Below are 21460 nucleotides of genomic sequence, written 5' to 3' on the forward strand. Positions count from 1 at the left end.
GCAGATCCAGAGCTGCAGGTTGCCGACCCTGCTACAAAGCGAACGGAGACTAAATTCCCTGGGAGGGGCAGATGCTGAACTGGATTTCTGTTACTGTCTCTTCCTTCCTCAGATCCACATATTGGCTCCCTCAGTCTTCCCCAGGACACAACGGTCCACACATGTGATCTACTGCCCCGCCCGCCTGGATGTTTGTAAAGCAGCCACTCCTGAGGTACCCTGAGGCTAGGAGATCACACGGGGTAGGTTATAAGCTAACAAGCTGCCCACACAGAGGCACTTGGACCATCACACTCCCCCTTTACCCTTCTGTGAACTTTTGAAGAGAGACAAGGCAGCGCCCACAAGCCTTGAGCTTACAGAGCTCTTCTTCGGATCCCGAAATCTTGCCTCGCTCACCAACAGAAGCTGGTCCAATAAAAGCTATTAGCTCATCCACCTCGTCTCTCTAACAGATCACCATAGCTACAAGACCACTGCAATTAACTCGTGAAGGCAGACACATGTCAAGAGGCTCGTCTGCACATAGTTTTAAGTGGAATGCTGGTTGGAAACCGCTGCAGTTACAACAGCACAACGTGAAGGGAATAGCAGCCACCAGCTGATGCACACATGCAGACTAGCTGCTTGGGTCATTGGGCTCTTTTGTTTCTCCAGTTTTGACCAGCTCGACTCTCCCCACTCACTCTAATCCCTGGGCGAAGGCATGTCTTCTCCGATTAGCACCTGACACTAGGCTACCTCATCACTTGTATTAGGCTAGCGAGAGAGAAAACCAAACCAAACCATGTACTCCGTGTGTAGTGTGACTCCTAGCAGTGCAGAGCTATGAAAAATGCAAGAGTCAAACATTTGGTGACCAAACTGTGGACTTCACCATTTTTAAAGTTTAGTGGAAAACTGAAACTTTACGTGCATGTGGGGTAGGATTTTCAGCTTCGTTTTTCTACATCATATGTCTCTACGTCACAGAAGTTTAACACCACACAAGGCTGGACTTTTTAATGCAACCTTGCTGCTAATTGAGCACAAGAAAAGGGATATGCTACATGTCTTATACTTGTTCCACCTCATTCTCAAATGCCTCCAAAAACCCCCACACAGAAACGTACCAAACTTTGCCAAAGCATCACTCTCAGCCCTGAGGATAATTCAATTTAAAGGATCGGAGGGGTGGCCGTGTTAGTCTGGATCTGTAACAGCAACAAAGGGTCCTGTGGCACCTTATAGACTGACAGAAAAGTTTTGAGCATGAGCTTTCGTGAGCACAGACTCACTTCATCAGATGCTCAATTTAAGGGATGCAAGAATGGAAGTGCTTTCCCAGCCTGTACATGTTCTGCGATGAAGACACTGTAACAGCACTAAATGCAACACTACCAGCTCTTGAGGGACTCCTGGGAGGTTGCCTTTGAGAGCAGAAGTCACTAGGGACCTAGGAGTGGACCTAGGCTCAGCTGAATCACACAACAGAAACAGAAGTCTTAGTTTTCCCAATAAAAATCTGGAGTCAGCATCACTTCCCCGTGAGAGTCTACAAACAACAAGTCAACAGGAAAAGAAGTGTGGTGCCAGGGACACCAGCACCCCCTCATGCCTCTCATCGTCATGTTATTCTTCCCCTTGTGCCCACTAGACTGCACACAAGAAACAGATGTGCTGCCCCAGTGACCAGCAGGGGAAGGCAAGCTGCCCGTAGGAACAGACATCTATCCAGCCCCAGTTATTAGAGCTGGGTGTTTGTGTCTGTTTAGAAGGGGCTCTGGATGCAGAGAACTGGATTTCTGCACACTCCTGGGCTGTGGCTCTGCTCTGTCTGCACAGTCCTAACCAGCAGAAAAGGGCAGTAGCTTGAAGGCCAAGCTCCCCTGTTCCTTAGAAGGTGTCTATGCTTTTTGTGTAACTGTTTTCACTCTACCGGCCTGGTTAAAGGCCTCCAGCCCATGGCTCCCCACTTACACACCTCTGGTAAAAGTCCCTAAGCACCACAGGCCGGATGCTCCCTGGAGACTCACCTTGGGTAGAGTGCTCTGGGCACAGACCATCAGGCTGCAGACCCTGGCTGGGGACTCCAGCCTGCCCTCAGTCACTCTCACCAGCTGTGGCTGCTGCCTTAGCATGCTGCGGCCCTCAGCCCCTTGAGCCAGTCTCTGCTCAGTTGCCAGAGGAGCGTCCTGCAATGAAACACAACGTGGGACACAGGCAATAAATGCAAAGGAAAGCAGGAGACAGACCAGAGGTTGGCTGTGGAGGAGCCCAGAGCTCACCAGGAGAGGGGCTTCACACACAGAGAGGGCCGGAATGCTTCTTCTCGGCTGAGGGACCCTGGAAGGCAGAAGTGCCTCTTCCTTGTCCATGGTGTTATCACATGGTAGGGAGGAACCAGGCATGGGGCTGCATTAATCCCACGGCCACGCTGAAGGCGAGGCTCCTAGAAGGGGCCATGTCCCCTCTTCCCTCTACACCCTGGGCTGCTGGTGAGACTATCCGTGGTCCCTTACAGGCATGTAAATCTCTAAGAAGGTAACAGAACCTCTCCAGGCCTCTCCTGTTCCCAGGCTGGCTGAAGTCGGGGCACTCTTGCCCCCTGCTGGATTGATTGGGTAGTGTGCAGCAAACGAGTACCCTTCCGGCTGAGGGACTGCAGTTCGGTGCAGTGCCCAGATGAGACGCTTGTTGCTTTGGCACAGTGCAGTTTCAGACACCTCCCCCTGGTGTCATTGTCTTACTAGAGAACAATGACAAAGCCACACCCCCTGCGCTGACAGTCCAGTGCTCGAAGAGCCAGGTTACTGTTGCCCTGAGCTGGAATGATGTTAGGCAGAGTGGCATGGGCTCTGACAGAGAGAAACTGCCCATCTGAGGGAGTGCCAGAAACAGCCCTAAGCCCCTGAGAAAAGCAAAGAAGGGGCTGAGCTGCTGAGTTCAGTGACACACTAGGATTGCTAAGGACTCACTCAGGATCTCTGCCACACACCTCACCAGTGAGACCTTTGTGTCCCTAACAAAACCCCTAGGTCTCCTGGAGTATGTTCAGCCACCCTCTGTCTGCTGTGCTGGCCAGGCACTCAGCAAAGCTGGCTCTGCACACCGAAGAGAAAGCTGTCTGCACAGAGGGGGGAACAGGGAGGCGTGGAGTGGAGTCCAGAAGCACAGCTCACACAAGTACCGGCGCTTGCTCTTGGGAAAGGGAGGCCAGGAAGCACAGCCTGTCTCCACCAGCGAGAGAGACCCCTGCTCCCCTGCGCGGAGGAGAGAGTGAGGCAAGAGCGTACAGGCAACAGTGAAGCTTAAGTGTCTATTAGCAAGTGAAGAAAGGCAGCTGACTGGCTGCTCCACGCTGCCACACCCCTAGCCAGTCTGGGGGGACAGCCACCTGGCTGGTGATCACTCCCAGGGCTCCTGACGGGCAGGGCAGAGATTACTACTCTCTGCCTCGTGTTCTCGCCATTCTATTGTGCGAGGTGCTGTTTGCACAAGCAGTGAGAGACAAGACTCCTACCTCCTTCCCAGGGAGAACGACCCTGGGAAGCGTGGGATGGAATGAGCGTCCCACACACTGTCCCAGCCTGAGGCCATAACCCAGGGCAGGCCCAGCCTGCCGGCATCCCAGCGTCTCCCTCTCCAGGAAAACGCGCCAGCTTCTTGGCCAGGAAGCTTTGCAGATGAGAACGGTGCCTTTCTGCCCCTGGTGGCCACATGTGGAACAGGTTAAACATTCACTCTCCTCCAGGACAGATGGACGACCTTCTGCATCCATAGACTCCGAAAAGCAGGGCAGGAAGGGCCCTTGGGAGGCCATATTCCATCCCGTGAGCTCCACCCCGTGCCCGTGGAGGCTTCAGTGCAGAGCAGTGGGCGCAGGCTCCATGGAAGCAGTGTTCCTTTGGGGGCCGAGGGAGGTGCCATAGGAAATCTCCCCACTCTCCCAACAAGCTGGGCAGGAGCCGCTAGTGGGTTTTGTCTGCCTGCACTTAACTCTGCTTCCATGAGCACTTCGCAAGTAAAACAAATGTACGTTTTGAGGAAACAAACAAGGCAGGAGAAATTTAGTCTTTTGGAAAATGGGCAGCAAAGCAGGATGGGAGAAAATTCCGAGCCGGGGAGGCCCAAACATAGGGCAACTTGAAAAGAGCCCCATTCGCTGGCACTAACACCCGCACAAAAGACAGCTAATTAAAAGGGGCCCTTGAAGCTGCCCCTTCCCTACTAGCATTGAAGCTAGAATGTGTCAGACTCCTGCCTCACAGAGGAAGTCCAGCTCAGTGGGGTCCAGCATGTAATAAGCCGCACGGTCTCCCCACTGCAGCAAACATTTGCTGCCAACTAAAAGGCAACTGTAAACTTTCCTCTCTCTTCCGTTCTGGGCCTGGCTCTGGATTCCCACTTGTTTCCACTTGCCTGCAGCGATTATCGAAGCTCCTCCGCGCCACACATTGATTGCGGCCTGTCAGCAGCTGGGCGTGAACCACCGTACGGCGGCTGACCGTGTGTCGGACTGCTAAGAGTTAGCGGTTCTCTGGAGAGCGCTTCTCAATCACTGGGTCACAACTGGACCTGCGCAATATTTTTTTCAGAGAATGGCAAATTTGCTGGAAAGTGCATTTTTCAGGGCACCAAAATGATTCATGACCTCAGGTAGAATTCAGTCAATAGTTTTGGACTTTAAAATATCTGAAAAAAACCCCCTGTTTTTACAAAATGAAGTTGGACAACTTCCTGTTTCGAATCAGTGTTTCATTTGAAATTTTAGTTAATTTAAAAAAACAAAACAAAACAGGTGAAACACACCTGAAATTTTTTCACCCAAACTATTTTGTGCCAGAGGAAAGGTCTGCTTGGGCAAAAAAAAAAAATCAGTTCTGGTTAGAACCAAAACATTTTCCTCCCAGATTTTTCAGTTCTGCCCTCAAAACAAAAAAATCCATCATTTGCTGGGTTAGTCCCAGCCCTCAGAGATGTCACACAAGGTAATTGGGGAGGGGGAGTATGTGAGATACTGACTTTTTTAATTTTTGCACACCCTTATGTTTCAAGATTACATGTTCTTCCTCACTCACTTGAAACACATACAAAAATGAATGATTTAGGCTTAGTTTTGTTAGCATTGGTATATGCTCTGCTTAAAATAAGTGGCTGCCATCCTGAAAATGATGAGAAACACTGATTTGGAAAGTACCACACAGAGTCAGAGCAATTTTGTGTCCGCTACAGGTTCCTGTGCACTGCTATCTATTCCTCACAAGTGCATTTTATTTAGATATGTCACTTCTTTCAGCCCCATAGTTGTCTCTACTCCATACTGGTCTGACTTGTTAGGACAATTGTTCTGTAGTTCTTGCACTCTAATGCACTTTCTTTCTTGTGTATTGTCACTAGCACGGATCTTGTCCATTTCTTACATGTCTTCCCTTCTTTTCCATGCTAGATTACATAGTCAGTGTATTTCCTGATTTCTCCACCATATTTGATCGTCTCTCATGTGATCTTATCATTTCCAGGGCTCTTGCTGTTCTTTAGTTATTTCACTGCTCTTTCTACTTCCTCCTTCAAAATATCTTTCTTGCTCTCAATGCATGGCGGAGATATCTCTTTCAGTTCTTTGATCAGTTTCTCTGAGACACTTGGTTCAACTGTGCTTTGTACAGATTGGTGCAGTATCTCTTTCACTGCTGGCATCTTTTATCAGTTAGTCGTACTGGCATGAGATTTCATTTGTATTGCTGTTTCATGATCAGCACATCAATGCTCATCTGACTAACCCTTCTCCTTCATCCAGGCTTGGGACTGGCATGGAAAGCCCTAGAGGCTTCATGGTGGAGTTAAGGTTTGCCCCACAATTGGTCAATTAAATCTATAGGTTGGGGTATTATTTGAATCCGTACTGAAGCTATACTCTCCTAGCAGCATCTGCAAGCAATGCTTTCTACCTTCTACCAGCTGCCTAGGTGGTTCCATTCCATCCTGGTGAATATCCACCTGACCTCTGTTAGACACACCGTGGTCACCTCTAGTCTGGGTGACAGCAATGCAATACATTGGGCCAAGGGCATCAACCCTTGACAAAGTCAAACTAGTACAGAATGTCACAGCATGTGTCCTCCAAGACATCTGCTACCATGAGCACATCACACATATCCTCTGCTCCCTATGCTCACTCCTCAGGGCATACAGAATTGAGTTCAAAGGTCTCAATGTACTCAGTGGCCATGGCCCAGCAGTGAATTTAAAGACTGCCTGATGAACCCAGATGAGGCCTGTTGTCCACAACTGCACTCTGGCCAAAATGGAACTTTCTCCCATCAGGATAAACGTCATCCCTGCAGGAGACGTGAGACGGGGGAATGAACTCCCACCATCCCAAATCTTCCAAGTCATGTGCAAGGAGTGGATAGGAGAAAGAACAAGCCACACACAACAGATGCTAGTCACAGGGTTGATGCATTACTGGAAAGTGCTCAGACGCCATGGTGATGAGGATGGTTTCAGAACGTACATTGAACAGAATAAGTTTCAGAATCAGCTACCCCTGTGTCTGTGTTGAAAACAGCTCATCTACCCGTCTGGGTGAGACAAGCCCATTTGCTGCACAGTTACAGATTTGTTAGCTTGCCTAGGGGATCTTCTTTCCTCACTCAATTTGTATCTAGGGAATGGAGGCTGGACAAAGTGGAGAGAGTCTGGCTTTTTATGCAGCATTGCACAGAAAGGGAAAGTCAACCTTCTCACCTCCTGAGTACACTGGGGGTCTCCAAGGCTATCAGGAGAGCCCAGCTCTCCTCCACCATGCTGGCTCTCAGCTGTGCAGGGGGCTGGCTCTGGAGTCTCATGGTGTAGGTGGGCAGAAAGTAAGCTCAGCTTATAGAACTCCTGAATATCTGCAAAACAGTGTGAGAAACATGGTCTCAGTAATGGGAAATCACGCCGTACTTATTTGCTAGAGTTCTCTGAGGGGGTCAACAAGTATGTGGACAAGGGGAATCCAGTGGATATAATGGTACTTAGATTTTCAGAAAGCCTTTGACAAAGTTCCTCACCAAAGGCTCTTATGTAAAGAGAGGTGCGGTGAGATAAGAGGGATGGTCCTCACAGGGACTGATAACTGGTTAAAAGACAAGAAACAAAGTGGCAGTCAATAAACAGTCGGTTTTGAGAATAGAGAGAGGGCGCTAGTGATGTCCCTCCAAGGCTCTGTACTGGGACCAATCCTATTCAAGCTAGAAAGGGGTAAACAGTGAGGTGGCAAAATTTGCAGATGGTGAGACAGTTAACACCAAAGCAGACTGTGAAGACCTTCAAAAGGATCTTACAAAACCAGGTGACCGAGCAACAAAATGGCAAATAAACTTTAATGTTGATAAATGCAAAATAATGAACATTGGAAAAAAATAATCCCAACTATACACACAAAACTAGTTTACCTATTACCCCTCAAGAGAGAGATCCTGGAGTCACTGTGGATAGGTCTCTGAAAACATCCACTCAACGCACAGCAGCAGTCAAAAAAGCAAACAGACTGTTAGAAATGATTAAAAAAGGATAGAGAATAAGAGAGAAAATATCTTGCTGTCTCTGTACAAATCCATGACACACACACATCTACAAAGCTGCACACAGATCTCAAAAAAATCTTGGAACTGGAAAAGGTTCAGGAAAGGGCAAGAAAAATGAGAGGTTTGGAACAGCTGCCATATGAAGAAAGATAAAAAAACCTGGGACCCTTCATCTTAGAAAAGAAGAGACTGAAGTGGGACATGACAGAGGGCTATACAATCATGACCGGTATGGAAAAAGTAAATAGGGAAATGTTATTTACTCATTCCCATAGCATAAGAACTAGGGGGCATCAAATGAAATTAAGGGGTAGCAGGTTTAAAACTAACAAAAGGAAGCGTTTCTTCACATAGCACACGGTCGGCCTGTGGAACTCCCGGACAGAGGATGTTGTGAAGACCAGGACTGTAACAGCGTTCAAAAAAGAGCTAGATAAATTCACAGAGGTCAGGTCCATCAATGGCTGTTAGCCAGGCTGGGTAGGAATGGTGTCCCTGGCCTCCACGTGTCAGAGGCTGGAAAAGGGTAACAGAGAAGGTGTCATCTGATGATTACCTGTTCTGTTCACTCTTTCTCAGTATCTGGCATTGGCCACTGTCGGTAGACAGGATACTGGGGTAGATTAACCTTTGGTCTGACCCAGTCTGGTTGTTCTTATCCACAGAAGTTGGGGATTCGAACAGAACAATCGAAACGCCGGCAGACCTCCCCTCTCTCTGAATTCCCTTCATGTTTAACAGCTTTGAGACCAGGTGCAGATAAATGTCTGGCTTGATAAATGGCCCTGGGACACCGGACTATACTACCTACTGCTCACTCTGCTGTGGAGCGTCCCTCTGCCGCAGTGTTCCCACAGGCTACCAGACATCTACAGGGAGCTACCACATAACATGAGCTCAGCAGCACATGGTGGACGTGGTCCCAGTGCTCGGCTCTCTGGGTGCTAGCCCTCAGAGGGTCTCTGCAGGCACCCAGCATCTCTAATACATAACAGGTGATACATTTCCTGGGACTGCCAAGGACACCGATGGTGCAAAGACTAACAATTACACAGCAAACAGCACTGGTACTTCTGAAGTCAACCCCAATGGGCAATGCACGAGAGCAGGGTGAGCTAACTTTCTATGGCAGGCCCCACTTTTTGTCCTTGAAATTAGCAGGACCACCCCCCAACCTCTCTGGAAGCAAGTGCTGGTCCCCTGGGGGTGACGTGCTGCACTCTCTCGGCAGCAGCGGAGGTTGTGGCCGCTGGGGCGTGAGGCAGCGGGGGCTGGGGGAGCCAGCGGAGGTTATGCACACTGCTTATTTAAGGTACCATGGGACTCTGCTGTTTTTGCGGATACAGACTAACATGGCTACTCCTCTGAGACTAATAAAAGGATTTAAAAAAAATGGGTCCCTGGCTTCCCAGATTTTAGCATGCGCTCAATTCACGTTTTCAAGGTTTGTCCCTGCAGCTGTGAAGTCTAGAAACATACTTGAAAAGAGAAAGTTGAGAATCTCATGAAATCACCTGACTCCAGGACCTGGTCCTTGTAAAATCAGGAGAGCTGGCAATAAAGTTAATGTGTGCTAGTCAGGGCCCTAACTTTGTATATTCCCCTTTGTAATTAAGCTGTGTTGGTGCAAGACTTTGGACAAACTGAAGTTCTAGGTTTTGATTGCTACTGGATGTATGGGCTTTTGTCACAGGGACCTACGCTTGAGGACAGCTGGCTCGGTGCCAGGATAAAGAGTAAAAACCCAGGATTGGGTATAAGTGCTGAAACTAGGGGTGTGGGGGTTCCAGTTTGGTTCAAAAGCTCTGAGCACCCCCACTATAAAAACTGTTCCAGCACCACTGGGATTGGGACCCCTAAATGAAGTTCTGATTATATCCTCCAGGCTTTTTTAAGCAGGCTTGGCTCCTAGATTTACCACATGCAGCATCTTATTTCATACTTGTAAACAGCCCAGAGAACATTGCAAGTCAGCAGGAACCACAGGACTTGCCCTGCTGTTTGCAGCACCTAGAATTGATTCCTGTTCTGTGAAAAGGAATTGCGTTGTGGGGGTGGGAGCACCTCATGATGATAAAAGAAAAGGAAACTGGACCCCACGCCTGCAGATAGGGAAGTGGCTGTGCTGGGAAGGCGTGTGAATGGATCCAGTACGCTTGCCGCTTTGCGGGGCAGTTTCAGCTCCCTGCCCCTTTACGAAGCCCCCGGACTGGACCGTTGAGATCCAGACTGTGTGTTTGGAGCAAGCCAGGCTCCTGGGACGCTTTGGGGATCGCTGGCTGCTAACGCTTTTTCTGCCCCTTCCTTCCCTCCCCAACCTGAACTGCCGGGGAGGAGCAGCTGCGGCTGGAGACTGGCTCAGGAGAAAGGAGCAGCAGCCTCAGAGGTTCGGCTTGGGGAAACCAGCCCCCAGTTCTGGATTTATCAACCCAGCAGCAGGCAGAGGGACAGAGGCACAGAGCAGTTTGCTGCTCCTCCAGCGATCGAGCCAGAGGATGGATATTTGGGTTTTTTCCTCTCTCTTGCCAAACACACTTCTAATTTTAAGGCTTGGAAGATCTGAAAGAGGCGGCGATGGGCAAAGGCACTATGTAAAGTGGGGGAGGGGGAAGAAGGGTCTTTTGCAGACCTAGTTTCTCCAGAACAACGGCGGATTGGTGGAGGAATAGATACTGGAACCCCGTGGTCGGAGGCCAGCCTTGCGTGCCAGCAGCGTGTCCAAGAAGTAAAGCAGCCATGGGGGCGGGCAGGAGGCTGACAGCACTGTGCCCTCCTTTAGAAATTTCATGCCCCCGCCTTTGCGCCCTCCTGGTCTAGGGCTGTGTCAAGATAACCAGCAGGTCTCAATGTGGCCCCTCTACACCATCCTTCCACCACCCCCACGTCCTGCTTGCTGGCAGCTCCCAGCATCCTCCTGCTGCTGCTGCTGCTACCCCGCTGCCCTGCGCACGCCTCCAAGCCTGGCTCTGGGGCTGCCAGCTGCACGCCCTTCCGCCCACAGCCAGTTTCCAGCCGGCTGCTCCCCCTGCACCTGGGGCCCACTGGGTACCGCTTCCCTCTCCTCACCCCTCCTCTGCACAGCACTGTGCCCTGGCCTGACCCTGCTCCGCCTGCCCAGCAAGGGCTGTGGGAAAGCAGCAGGCCAGTTCCCCACACTGCCTCTGTACTAGTGCTGGCTTCCCTCCCTGCTTGGGATTCTGCTGCCGCTGCTGAGCGAAGAGGGGACCAGAGGGCATGGTGCCATGTAACCTGTTTCCATGCCCATGCTGACTGCCCCAGAGTGAAGGGGAGTTAGAGCGGGGTCAATTGCTCACCAAGGCACAGAGCAGGCACCACACTGCCACCCAGCTCCTGGGTTCCAGGAGATCTGAGTCAACTGCTAAAAATAGCCCACATTCCAAACCTGAGCATCAGAAACAGGGATGTTTCCAAGACTGGGGTTGGTCCAACTCCCTCACTAGCCTCAAGCAACAGAAGGCTTCAGGCGAGGTTCAGTGTCAGGTCACCTCTCAAACAGTAGGAATAAATAGTAAATTTTCAGAATGGAGGGGGTAACTAGTGGCATTTCCCCAGGGTCAGTCCTAGGACCGATCCTGAGCAACCTACTCAAATGATGCGGAGAAAGGGGTAAACTGTGAGGTGGCAAAGTTTGCAGATGAAACTAAACTGCTCAAGATAGTTAAGACTAAAGCAAACTGTGAAGAACTTCAAAAGGATCTCACAAAACTGAGAGACTGGGCAATAAAATGGCAAATCAAATTTAATGTGGATAAATGTAAAGTAATGCACGTTGTAAAAAAATAACCCCAGCTACACATACAGTATGATGGGGGCTCATTTAGCTACAACTAATCAGGAAAGAGATCTTGGAGTCATCGTGGATAGTTCTCGGAAAACATCCCATGCAGTGTGCAGCAGCAGGCAGAAAAGCAAACAGGAGGAATCATTAAAAAGGGGTAGAGAATAAGAAGGAGAGTCTTAGTGCCCTTATATAAAACCATTGTGAGCCCACCTCTTGAATACTGCGCACAGATGTAGTCACCTCATCTCAAAAAAGATATACCAGCAGTAGAAAAGGTTCAGAAAAAGGCACTAAAATGGCTAGGGGTTTGAAACGGATCCCCTATGAAGAGAGATTAAAGACACTAGGACTTTTCAGCTTAGAGAAGACGAGACGAAGGGGGGATATGACAGAGGTATATAAAATTATGAGTGGTGTGGAGAAAACAAAAAAGGAAAAATTATTTACTTGTTCCCATAATGTCAGATCTAGAGGACATCAAATGAAATGAATGAGCAGCAGGTTTAAAACAAATGAAACTAAGTTCCTCTTTGCACAGCGCACAGCCAACCTGTGGAACTCCTCGCCAGAGGAGGCTGTGAAGGCTGGGACTACAACAAGGTTTAAAAAAAGAACTAGATAAATTCCCAGAGGTTAGGTCCATTAATGGCTGTTAGCCAGGATGGGGATGGAATGGTGTCCCTAGCCTGTGTTGGTCAGAGGCTGGAGATGGGCAGCAGGAGAGAGATTGTTACCTGTTCGGTTCACTCCCTCTGGGGTACATGGTACTGGCTGGCCACTGTCAGCAGACAGGATACTGGGCTAGATGGACCTGTGGTTCGACCCACTGTGGCCACTCTTATGGTCTTACTTCCACACTGCTGGGGGCCAGGGCAGTGTTGGTCCCTGCAGCAGTTCGCCTGGAGCCTGGTTAATCCAGCTGCAATTATTTTAAGGGGCCACATGTTCAAATCCCAGAGCTTCCCACTCCTGCCAGGGCCACAGAACCTGGCCATACCCAGCTCAGCAGAGACCCCACCTGGAGCAAGAAGAACCAGAACCACATGCTGGCCAGCAGAGAGGGCTGATATGGGAGGCCCTGGCTTCCCCGCTGTTCTTTTTTAATGCTGCTTTGCTTTCTAATGAGCCAAAATTTGCATTCAGTCCCTGTCCTCTTCCGTGTGGTCCCCAAGGGAAGATGCTGAATCCCAGCCACCCCAGCCAAAGGAGAACAAGACAGCAAGAGGCGAAATGCACTGTTTATAAGGCATCTGGGCTCAGTCTAGCTCTGAGTGGAGGAATGGCTTCAGTCTGTGAGGGAAAGGGCACTGTGCAGCCCGCAGAAAGAGCAGGAGCCAGCCACACCCAATGGAGAGCTCTGCACAGGGCCCCTTTCAGAGTGAGAGCAGAGCGTGCCTGCCCGCCCTGGCCAGGGCTGCTGCTGCCCCACCTGCTGTAGCTGCCCCAGGCTGCCAGTCATGGGAGAGCAGAGCCAGCCGCCAGGAGGGCTGCCCAGTCAGTCAAGACAAGGAACACCTTCCAGTACAGCAAATACCTGCTCAAACAGGGCGGGAGTGGGGGAGATGCACTTAGGCCCCTGGTTCATGGCAGAGTGGAGGGAACCGGGGGAGATACACTAGCTCCACCTCTCTTGAGCTCAGTACAAAGCATCCCAAATGCACATGCTTAAAACAACCCCACAGTGCTGGGGGGGTCTGAGTTATGGGTTTGACTTCTCCACGTCTGTAGTACTGGGAGGAGAATGACCCACAAGCGGCTCTGAGCTAGACCTTGGGCACCAGTCGGCACGTGCTAAGGCAGCTGGGGGGTCAGTGCACTTCGAGGTGAGCTGGGGGTGTGGCACTAGGAGGCACTGGCAGGGCTCTGGAACCCCCCAGGGCTATGTGACATCTGCAGCGCTCATGTGAGCCAGTGGTAATCCTCGGGCAGTGTTTCACTTGTTCATGAATTCTACACCCTTTGGTGCACCCAGCAGGCACACCGGCACTCAGCCTAGAAAAGCACCTTTCCTTCCCAGAGGGGTGACAAGCAGGCTGGGGCCGGGGAGCACACTGCACCCCAGTCAGCCAGCAGCGGACAGCAAGCATGGGTTTCCAGAGGAGACCTGAACGGGGAGGTGGAGGAGCTGGGAAGTCTTCGGTCACAGGTGTGCAGACCCGACAGGAGCCCACCAGGCTGTGAATCTGGAGACAGATGTCTTTCAGTCACATCAGCTTTTCCAAGGCAAAGGAATGAGTGGGAGAGGTGGTCAGGAAGGGCTGGAACTACCCAGGAATTTGCAGAAGCTGCAGTGAGAGATAGATGAGGCAGAAGCCAACGAAACACCCACTCAAGGCAGCAGGAAAGAGTTGTTCACCATCCTTCCCAGCCATTGATGGCTGGGGATACCAATGGAAGAGAAACACAGCTCACTCCTATGCTGCAGACCCACCAGGCAAGTCTCTCCCAGGGAACAGGTGTTAGGAATTGCAGAGAGTGGGGTTTGCCCTGGGGCTCTGCTTCCCCTGGGGCCCCATCTGCCACCCTGTGTGCCTCACGGAGCTGCTCATTAGGGAAGTTTTATGAAGCAGGAATAAGCCCTTTTGTGTTAGAGCAGCAGCATTTTCCCAGTGCAGATCCACTGACACCTGCCCTACTCCATTCTCCTGTGCCTCCTTCAGGGCCAGGGGGTGAAGGGCTCTGCTCTCCTGCTCTGCAGGCTGCCATAAATGCATGTGGCATGCAGGATAGCTGTAATGTGCGCTGGGACTCACGCCGGCTCTTCGAGCAGCCCAGAATCTAGAAAGTGGCATAAAGCCATCCTTATCCCTCCATCCCTGCATATCCCACTGCCCCTGCCAGGGCCATGTGCCAGTGCCTTAGCCCCTATAACATGAGTGCAGAACCTGGCTATAAATACCCAGAAGAGAACGTGGGCCAGCAAACGGTGCAGGATGTAAGGGGAACCTGGGCCTACCAGCATCACGGATACGTACGCCACACATCCAAAAAGGGCCCAGACGGCAGCCAAGCAGCCCAGCTAGCTCAGACTCAAGATCACAGTAGTCAGACACCATTAAGCAACACAAACAGGACTTTTGTTTAGTGAGGAAACATCTAGCCCTCGGGGATAAAAGTAACCATTATGTGCGTAACAGGACCACATGTGCCTCCCCCTTCCACTATTCTCAGCAAGTGCCCAGAACGTACTAAACTTTATGAAAACAGGATTAAGAAGAAAAACCTTAACCCAGTGCACCCCCAAACAAGCCAGTCTTTGGATTTAGGTCAGTACAACTGAGCATTCCTGGCACTGCCAGCTGTCCCCAAGCCTACCGGTGGAATGTAGCCTGGGGTTACAGATTTTTTAGCATTCAAGTACATGAGGCACCTCCCAAGCAAACAAGAAGGTTACTCCTCCAAAACAGTGGGACTACACAAGAGAACCCCTGACTCCATATAGGCCACCTACCAAGTCAGGCACTTGTTTTAGACAAGCTGGAATAGATGGAAGCAAGTGAGTAATAAGCAGCAGAGAGGAAGGCACGTTATGCAGCAACACGAGTGTTTTGGTTAGAGGATACGGTTTAATTCACTAATTCCTCTCAGGCATTAGCAATAGCCCACGTTTGTTTCTACTGTATACTTGGTTACACAGGATTATCATGCAAAAACCACTGTAAGAAAATGTTAAAGCTGCACAAATCAGGAAACACCTCAGTTAAGGTTCAGAGAGGGAGCCGTGTTAGTCTGTATCTTCAAAAACAACAGGAAGTCCTGTGACACCTTACAGATTAACATGGAGCATAAGCTTTCATGGGCAAAGACCCGCTTCGTCAGCTGCACGAGTCATGCGTCGGATGAAGCCAGTCTTTGTCCATGAAAGCTCATGCTCCAAAATATGTTAGTCTACAAGGTGCACAGGACTTCTTGCTACAGTTAAGGTTGTAGGTTCAACCTTAAAGGCCAAATTTCTTACTGTGTCATAGAAGTAAATCCCAAGTTTCTCCACTAGAAGCCAGTAGAAATTTACCTGAGATAAAAGGTACCTGGCAGTAAGTCCCTTAAGTAAAAATTTGCCCATAACCTTCCACCCCGCTCCCCAGGTACACGTCACCTGGCTATAACTAACAGCTACCCTGCAGTAGTGTCCCGAGGCTGAGCACCAGCATCACCGTGTTGCATAAACATATAGAAAATGTTTTAATTGCACGATGAGAGACTGGCTCAGGACAGAAATTTTTTCCGCTCACCTCACGTTATGCAGGTGCAGCACTTTGAAATATCTGGGGCTTCTTGCATACAGCACTGACTCTGTTCATTAACACCTGAAGCTGTCTGGGAAAGCTGCCCTGGCCAGACCCCACACCCCCACCCCAACCTCCCACATGAGCCCCCTCCAAATTCCTTCACTGTAGCCTGAAGCCCCCTGCACCTCAAATGCTTCATCCTCAGCCCCACCCAGAGCCCATACCCCCACCGCGACTACTCACACACCCCAGCACCCATCCTCCTTCCTCAACTCGTAGGCCCCTCCCATGCACTGAATCAATCACTTTTGGCCCCATCCCAGAGCCAGGGAGCCCCACAAAATCTGGTAGCCCCAGGTGCTCAGAAGAGTTAACCTGGCCCCACCTTCCCCCAGGGTGCACAGAACTGTGCAGCAGTCTCTGTCTCCCCACTCAGAATCACATACAGGCTGCAGTTTTGAACCACCCTGAGACTCCGGCAGCAAGGGCTGTAATCGCAGCGTTTGTGAGAGTGGCTGTTTCCCCGGTCCCCTAGGTCCCCGAGTGCCTGAACTGTCCCCTGGGCAGTTTCACTATGAACTACAATGTGACTCGCCAGCCAGGAAAGGCCTCAGACACACTGAGAAAAAGACCAGGAGGCAAGAGGCAGCAAATCCGTTTTTTCCGGCACATGGCCAAATAACTTCTTTTGTGCCGGAGCCCAGAGTCCTGCATTCCTGAGCTGCGCAGCAGCTCCACTCTGTCCAGAAATAGCCCCCTCTCATGCAGTGTGCGCAAGCCAAGCACAGCCTAGTCCTGCAGCAGAGCCAGACACAAGGTAGGCTCCACCAGTGGCTCCCCAAAGCCCACCCCAAAGACAGCAGCCCACTGCCCTCCCTTTTAGCCTGCTAGCCACACATGCTGTCCCTGAGAAGGAAGCTGGCTCGCTGGGATGCAGTGGCAGAGGAAGGTAGCTGCTCCTGCAGGAACATGAGTGCCCCACTTCTGCAGACAGGTTTTGTGTGCTTGCAGGGATTAGGCAGGGGCATAGGGAGGCCAGCCACTGCATTCCTGACAGCATGCAAGCGACAGGCCTCCTATGAGCCAGGCCATGTGCCCTTCTGTGAGGCTGCCCAGAGCCCAGCCAAGTGGGGCTCCAAGCTGCCTGGGCCAAACCAGACACAGGCAAGGACTCTTCTCCCTTTGGAGCTGCAGCCAACCTCACTGATCAGGGCATGCCCTGGGCTCCCAGCTGGAGAATCTCCACCCCGGTGGACGTGAGCAGGGAGGTGGTGAACCAACCGGGACTGAAACAGCCTCCTCCCTGCCAGGGTCCCACAGCCCCACTAGCCACTGCCCCCACCACCTTCATGAAGCCACATGCAAAGCAGATTCCCCCAGGGCTGCTGCAGCCTGAACCCCATTTCACAGGTTCACATTACCATAGGCCAGAGCTGTCTCGTCCACAGACACAGGGCCTCACACAGGTACTCGTTATTTTAGCTTATTAGCCGAATCATTCCTGCAGATTTGTGTTTGACTAGTTAGCTGCAGCATTCAGAACTGGAGCTGTGTTGATGTGGGACACATAAGTCCCACAGTAAGGTCTGCGCATCCCAAGAGCTTCTGTTGGAACCAGGTTTCTGCAGGCAATTCAGCCAGTCATACACTCAGAATCAGTTTTGTGAATAGCCTGTAGCAGTCACTCAACATTTGCTGCTTCCAGGAACAGTCCTGAGCATCAATTTGCTAAAAATCATGGGAAGTGACCAGGAAAGGGGCTTAGAAGTAGGAAGCTGGTTTGTGTAAAATGGGTATTTGCGGGAGTTTCTCTCACGTTACTTGTCTAGCTTTTCATTAGACTCCAGCTGTGCTGGTATAACTCCAGGGGGTTGCTGTGCTGTGCAGGGAAGCCATATTCGTTCCTCTGACCAGTAACACCAGGCCTGGCTGTTACCATTACTTTGGCTATGTCTACACGGTAGGAGCTATTTTGGGATACAGTGGTATTCCAGATTAGTTGCCCTGCATCTGTGCAACACTCCCCTAATTTTGATTTCTCTTTTAAACAACAGGCGTGCTATTTCAGCATCCCTGTACACCTCAGCACAGGAGCACTTTATTCTGACATGTGGTTCCATTTAGACAGTGCTACATGCCAAAATAGCCTATTTCAAAATTTACTCAAAATAAACTATGCAATCTGCGTAGAGCACACTGCGCAGCTTATTTTGAGTTTAGGTTGTCGTGTAAACACAGCCTTTGTGTGTATAGTTCTTCCCCCTCAACGCATGGTATTCCTTGCAAACACTCCTGAAAGAGAGGGCTGCCTTGGGAGCTATGTCTCCAAACTGGCGAAATATAATCTTCAAAAGGAAGCAAGAGGAGAAAACATCTCTTTCTCCTGATGGGACGCCAATAAGAATAGAGAGAAACAATGGCCAGCACAAACAGGTTTTGTGTGGCAGGGTGGGCACAGGAGGGCACATAAAACTCCATCACATGATCCATGTTTCAGAAGGCAGCAACAGGCTTGATAGGCCACAACTTGCACAAACACCACCACGGTCACCCAGTGCAGGGAGTCCTTTATAAAACTTCAACACCTCTTAGCATGCACTGGCTCAGGAATCCCAGGAAGGAAAAGCGCCGCATTGTCCCCACAGTTGGCAGTGGAAAAGATAGACTGAATCGCCAATTAGATTATGATCGGTCAGGGAAAGGCGCATTCTTGGCCCAAGTCCCAGGAAGTGCAGAAAAACCTCGACACAAAGGCTGAGGAAGGTACTTAGAACCCCTTCCCATGAGGAGCCGGGCTCTGCAGCAGGCATGCGGAGATCAGAACTTGTGTCCTCAGCAACCTCACGCCCCAGCCCCTACGGGGACCAGATGTCCCAGCTGTATAGGGCCAGTCCCAAGATTTGGGGCTTGGTCTTACATAGGTGCCTATTATTCCCCACCCCAACTTGATTTTTCACACTTGCTGTCTGGTCACCCTGCAAGCTTCGGAGAGGGGAGGGTTACGTGTGTGTCACCTGCAGAGCGGCTGTTCAGCATGAAGCCAGCAGTCAGCTCCCCCGAAGCTGGTCCGACCCACTGACACTAAGAACAGCCATACCAAGCTGGGCCATAGACCCATCAAGCCCAGTATCCGGTCTTCTGACAGTGACCAATGCCAGGTGCCCCAGAGGGAATGAACAGAACAGGGAATCATCAGGTGATCAATTCCCTGTTGCCCATTTCCAGCCTCTGGCAAACAAAGGCTATGGACACCCTCCATGCCCATCCTGGCTGACAGCCATTGATGGACCTATCCACCATGAATTTATCTAGTTCTTTTTTAAACTCTGCTATAGTCTTGGCCTTCATGGCATTCTCCGGCAAGGCGTTCCACTGGTTAACTGTGTGTTGTGTGAAAAAACATGTACTCTTGTTTGTTTTAAACCTGCTGCCTCTTCATTTCATTTGGTGACCCCTAGTTCTTGTGTTGTGAGAAGGAGTAAATAACAATTTCTTATCTACTTTCTCCACACCGGTCATGATTTTATGTACCTATTGTATCCCCCCTTAATTGTCTTTTTTCCAAACTAAAAAGTCCCAGTCTCATTAATCTCTCCTCATGTGGCAGACGCTCCATACCCTTAATCATTTTTGTTGCCCTTTTCTGAACCTTTTCCAATTCCAATATCTTTTGCGAGATGGGGTGAACACATCTGTACACAGTATTCCAGATGTGGTTGTACCATGGATTTAGAGAAAGGTAATATGACATCTTCTGTCTTAATATCTATTCCTGTCTTCATCATTCCCACCGTTTTGTTAGCTTTTTTGACTGCCGCTGCACATTGAGTGGATGTGTTCAGAGAACAATCCACAGTGACTGCAAGAGCTCTTTCTTGCGTGGTAACACCTACGTCAGACCTCATCATTTTATATGGATAGTCGGGATTATATTTTCCAAAGTATATTTACTTTGCATTTATCAACCTTGAATTTCATCTGCCATTTTGTTGCCCAATCACTCGATTTATTAAGACCCTTTTGTAGCTCTTCACGGTCTGTTTGGGACTTAACTACTGGGAGTAGTTCTGTGTCACCTGCACATGTGACAGGCAGAGGGTGCTTACCCAGCAGGGCCTGAAAGAGGTCACTTTGGAAGATGTGCGAGACCTTTCCGATAGAGGCCTTCAACTGCTGCTCCTCTGGAGCCCTCAGAGTGGCTTGGTACCTGGTCAGAATCGCTACTGCCCGTTGAGTGTCTGGGGAGACAGTGTGGGAGAGCCCTCAGACATCAGCAGAACATGGTGTAACACTTTGCATCACTCCAACAACACAGAATATAGTACATCACACAACACACCACAGCACCTCAGACTGCCCCTGGCACTTTTCCTTACCCACACTGGAAAGGGTCAGACCCTGCCAGCAGGGGATCTCCCCCCCAGTGAAAGAAGAAGGGTCACTGCTGAAGCCAGGCCCAAGTTAGGGAAGCAGTGCTTCTGTGGGCCAGATCTCTTTGAGCCCGAAGGTAAGAGACTGGTCAGACCACATTCACCTACCCCCAAACACACTGGACTTATATCGCAAACCCAGATCTCAGCACCTGGCCCTAAAAGCAGCCACGCCATCCCTGGGGTGCACCTGGCAACCCCTCACATCTCCTCGGGGACCTCATATCTCCACAGGAGCAGCTGCAAGGCTGTTAGCTCTGCTGGAGTGGGGGAGACGTACCTGGCTGCACTGCATCCTGGGACTCATGGTCTTCATAGGGGGCTACTCACTAGCCAAGGAGGGTAGTCACAACCTTATCCACAATGGGTGTTGCCCCTGGCTCCCCTGTGGCCACGGCTGGCACTCAGTGGGGCTGGGTTTGGCTGCTCCCCACTCTCCGAGCCAAGCCTGCTCTGAACTGTCTGGAGGGCTACCTCAGATTCTGGCCCCAAAAGAAGAGGAGCTGGCTCAGGGTGAGGTTTGGCGCCATGGGGGAAGCAGGGATTGAAGCACATGGGCAGAGGTGGCCGTGTGGGGAGCCAAGCACTGAGATAGCAGAGGACTGTGGGTCAGGTCTGAGGCTCACCAGCAGAGCAGCGGGGGCAGAGGGATGTCCCCACACTGGAGTAGCAGGGGCCTCCTCTGCTTCCATCTGGAGAACTGTTTGTTTCTCTGGACCAGTTCCTCATCCAAGAGCACACCTCCCTAGTCCAACACCAGCCAGCTCCCAGAGGAGACCCTCCCAGCCAGGCCATGGCTCTCACACAAACGAGAGGTTTCACAGGGACCTTCAGCTGGTCCCTTCCCTGCCAGCAAATGTTTCCCTTTGTTACACTGCGCAGCACCAGGCAAACAAAGGATGTCTGTGTGGGGCTGTGGGAGGAGGCAACGAGGGAGTTCCCCGCCCTTCTGTTGACCCAGGAACTCACGATCTGCCTTGCTGGTCCTGCAGCTGCCAGCACTCGCTGCTGCTGGGGACTCAGACCACAGAACAAGGGAATCCGTGTCCCTCTCAGCCTAGACACAGGCCCCTGCTTCCTTTCCCTGGGCCTAGGGATTCCTGCAGGGACGTGGTCCCATGGCTGAGGCAGAATCCACACCAGTCTCCTAGGGGCTGGACGAAAAACATGCTTTTGTCTGCATCACCTTCCTGCCCTGGTGTATGGCAGGCCCCAGAAGAACAAGCAGAAGCCAGGGAAGCATGAGTAAACCTAATACAAACAGAGAGCCAAGCTCACCCACCACAGGGCTTCCCTTGCCTGGGGAGAGGCTGGGATCTCCTGGGATGCCAGCAGGATTTACTGGCTTTGCAAGGGATTCCTGGCTCCTGCCAGCACTGGAAGCGAAACCCCCTCTGCCTACACAACAATCCTTGGGCAGGACAGCCACTGCCCATCTTTGCACAC

At 50.9% G+C, this 21460-nt stretch overlaps 1 protein-coding gene across 3 annotated transcripts in view; it reads right to left on the minus strand.

Annotated features, from left to right (window-relative positions):
- DLG3 (discs large MAGUK scaffold protein 3) overlaps nt 1–21460 on the minus strand; it is a 181051-nt gene that overhangs the window by 157652 nt on the left and 1939 nt on the right. For all 3 annotated transcript variants that reach the window (XM_075008117.1, XM_075008115.1, XM_075008114.1), the window contains exons 2-4: nt 19691–19822; nt 6730–6878; nt 2016–2174 (exon numbers count right to left, since the gene is read on the minus strand). In XM_075008117.1, the coding sequence (XP_074864218.1) occupies nt 2016–2174; nt 6730–6878; nt 19691–19822 (440 nt within the window). The remainder of the gene's footprint in view (nt 1–2015; nt 2175–6729; nt 6879–19690; nt 19823–21460) is intronic.

The sequence above is a fragment of the Carettochelys insculpta genome, chromosome 13 (assembly GCF_033958435.1).
Source record: "Carettochelys insculpta isolate YL-2023 chromosome 13, ASM3395843v1, whole genome shotgun sequence".
In the NCBI taxonomy this organism is placed as follows: Eukaryota; Metazoa; Chordata; order Testudines; family Carettochelyidae; genus Carettochelys; species Carettochelys insculpta.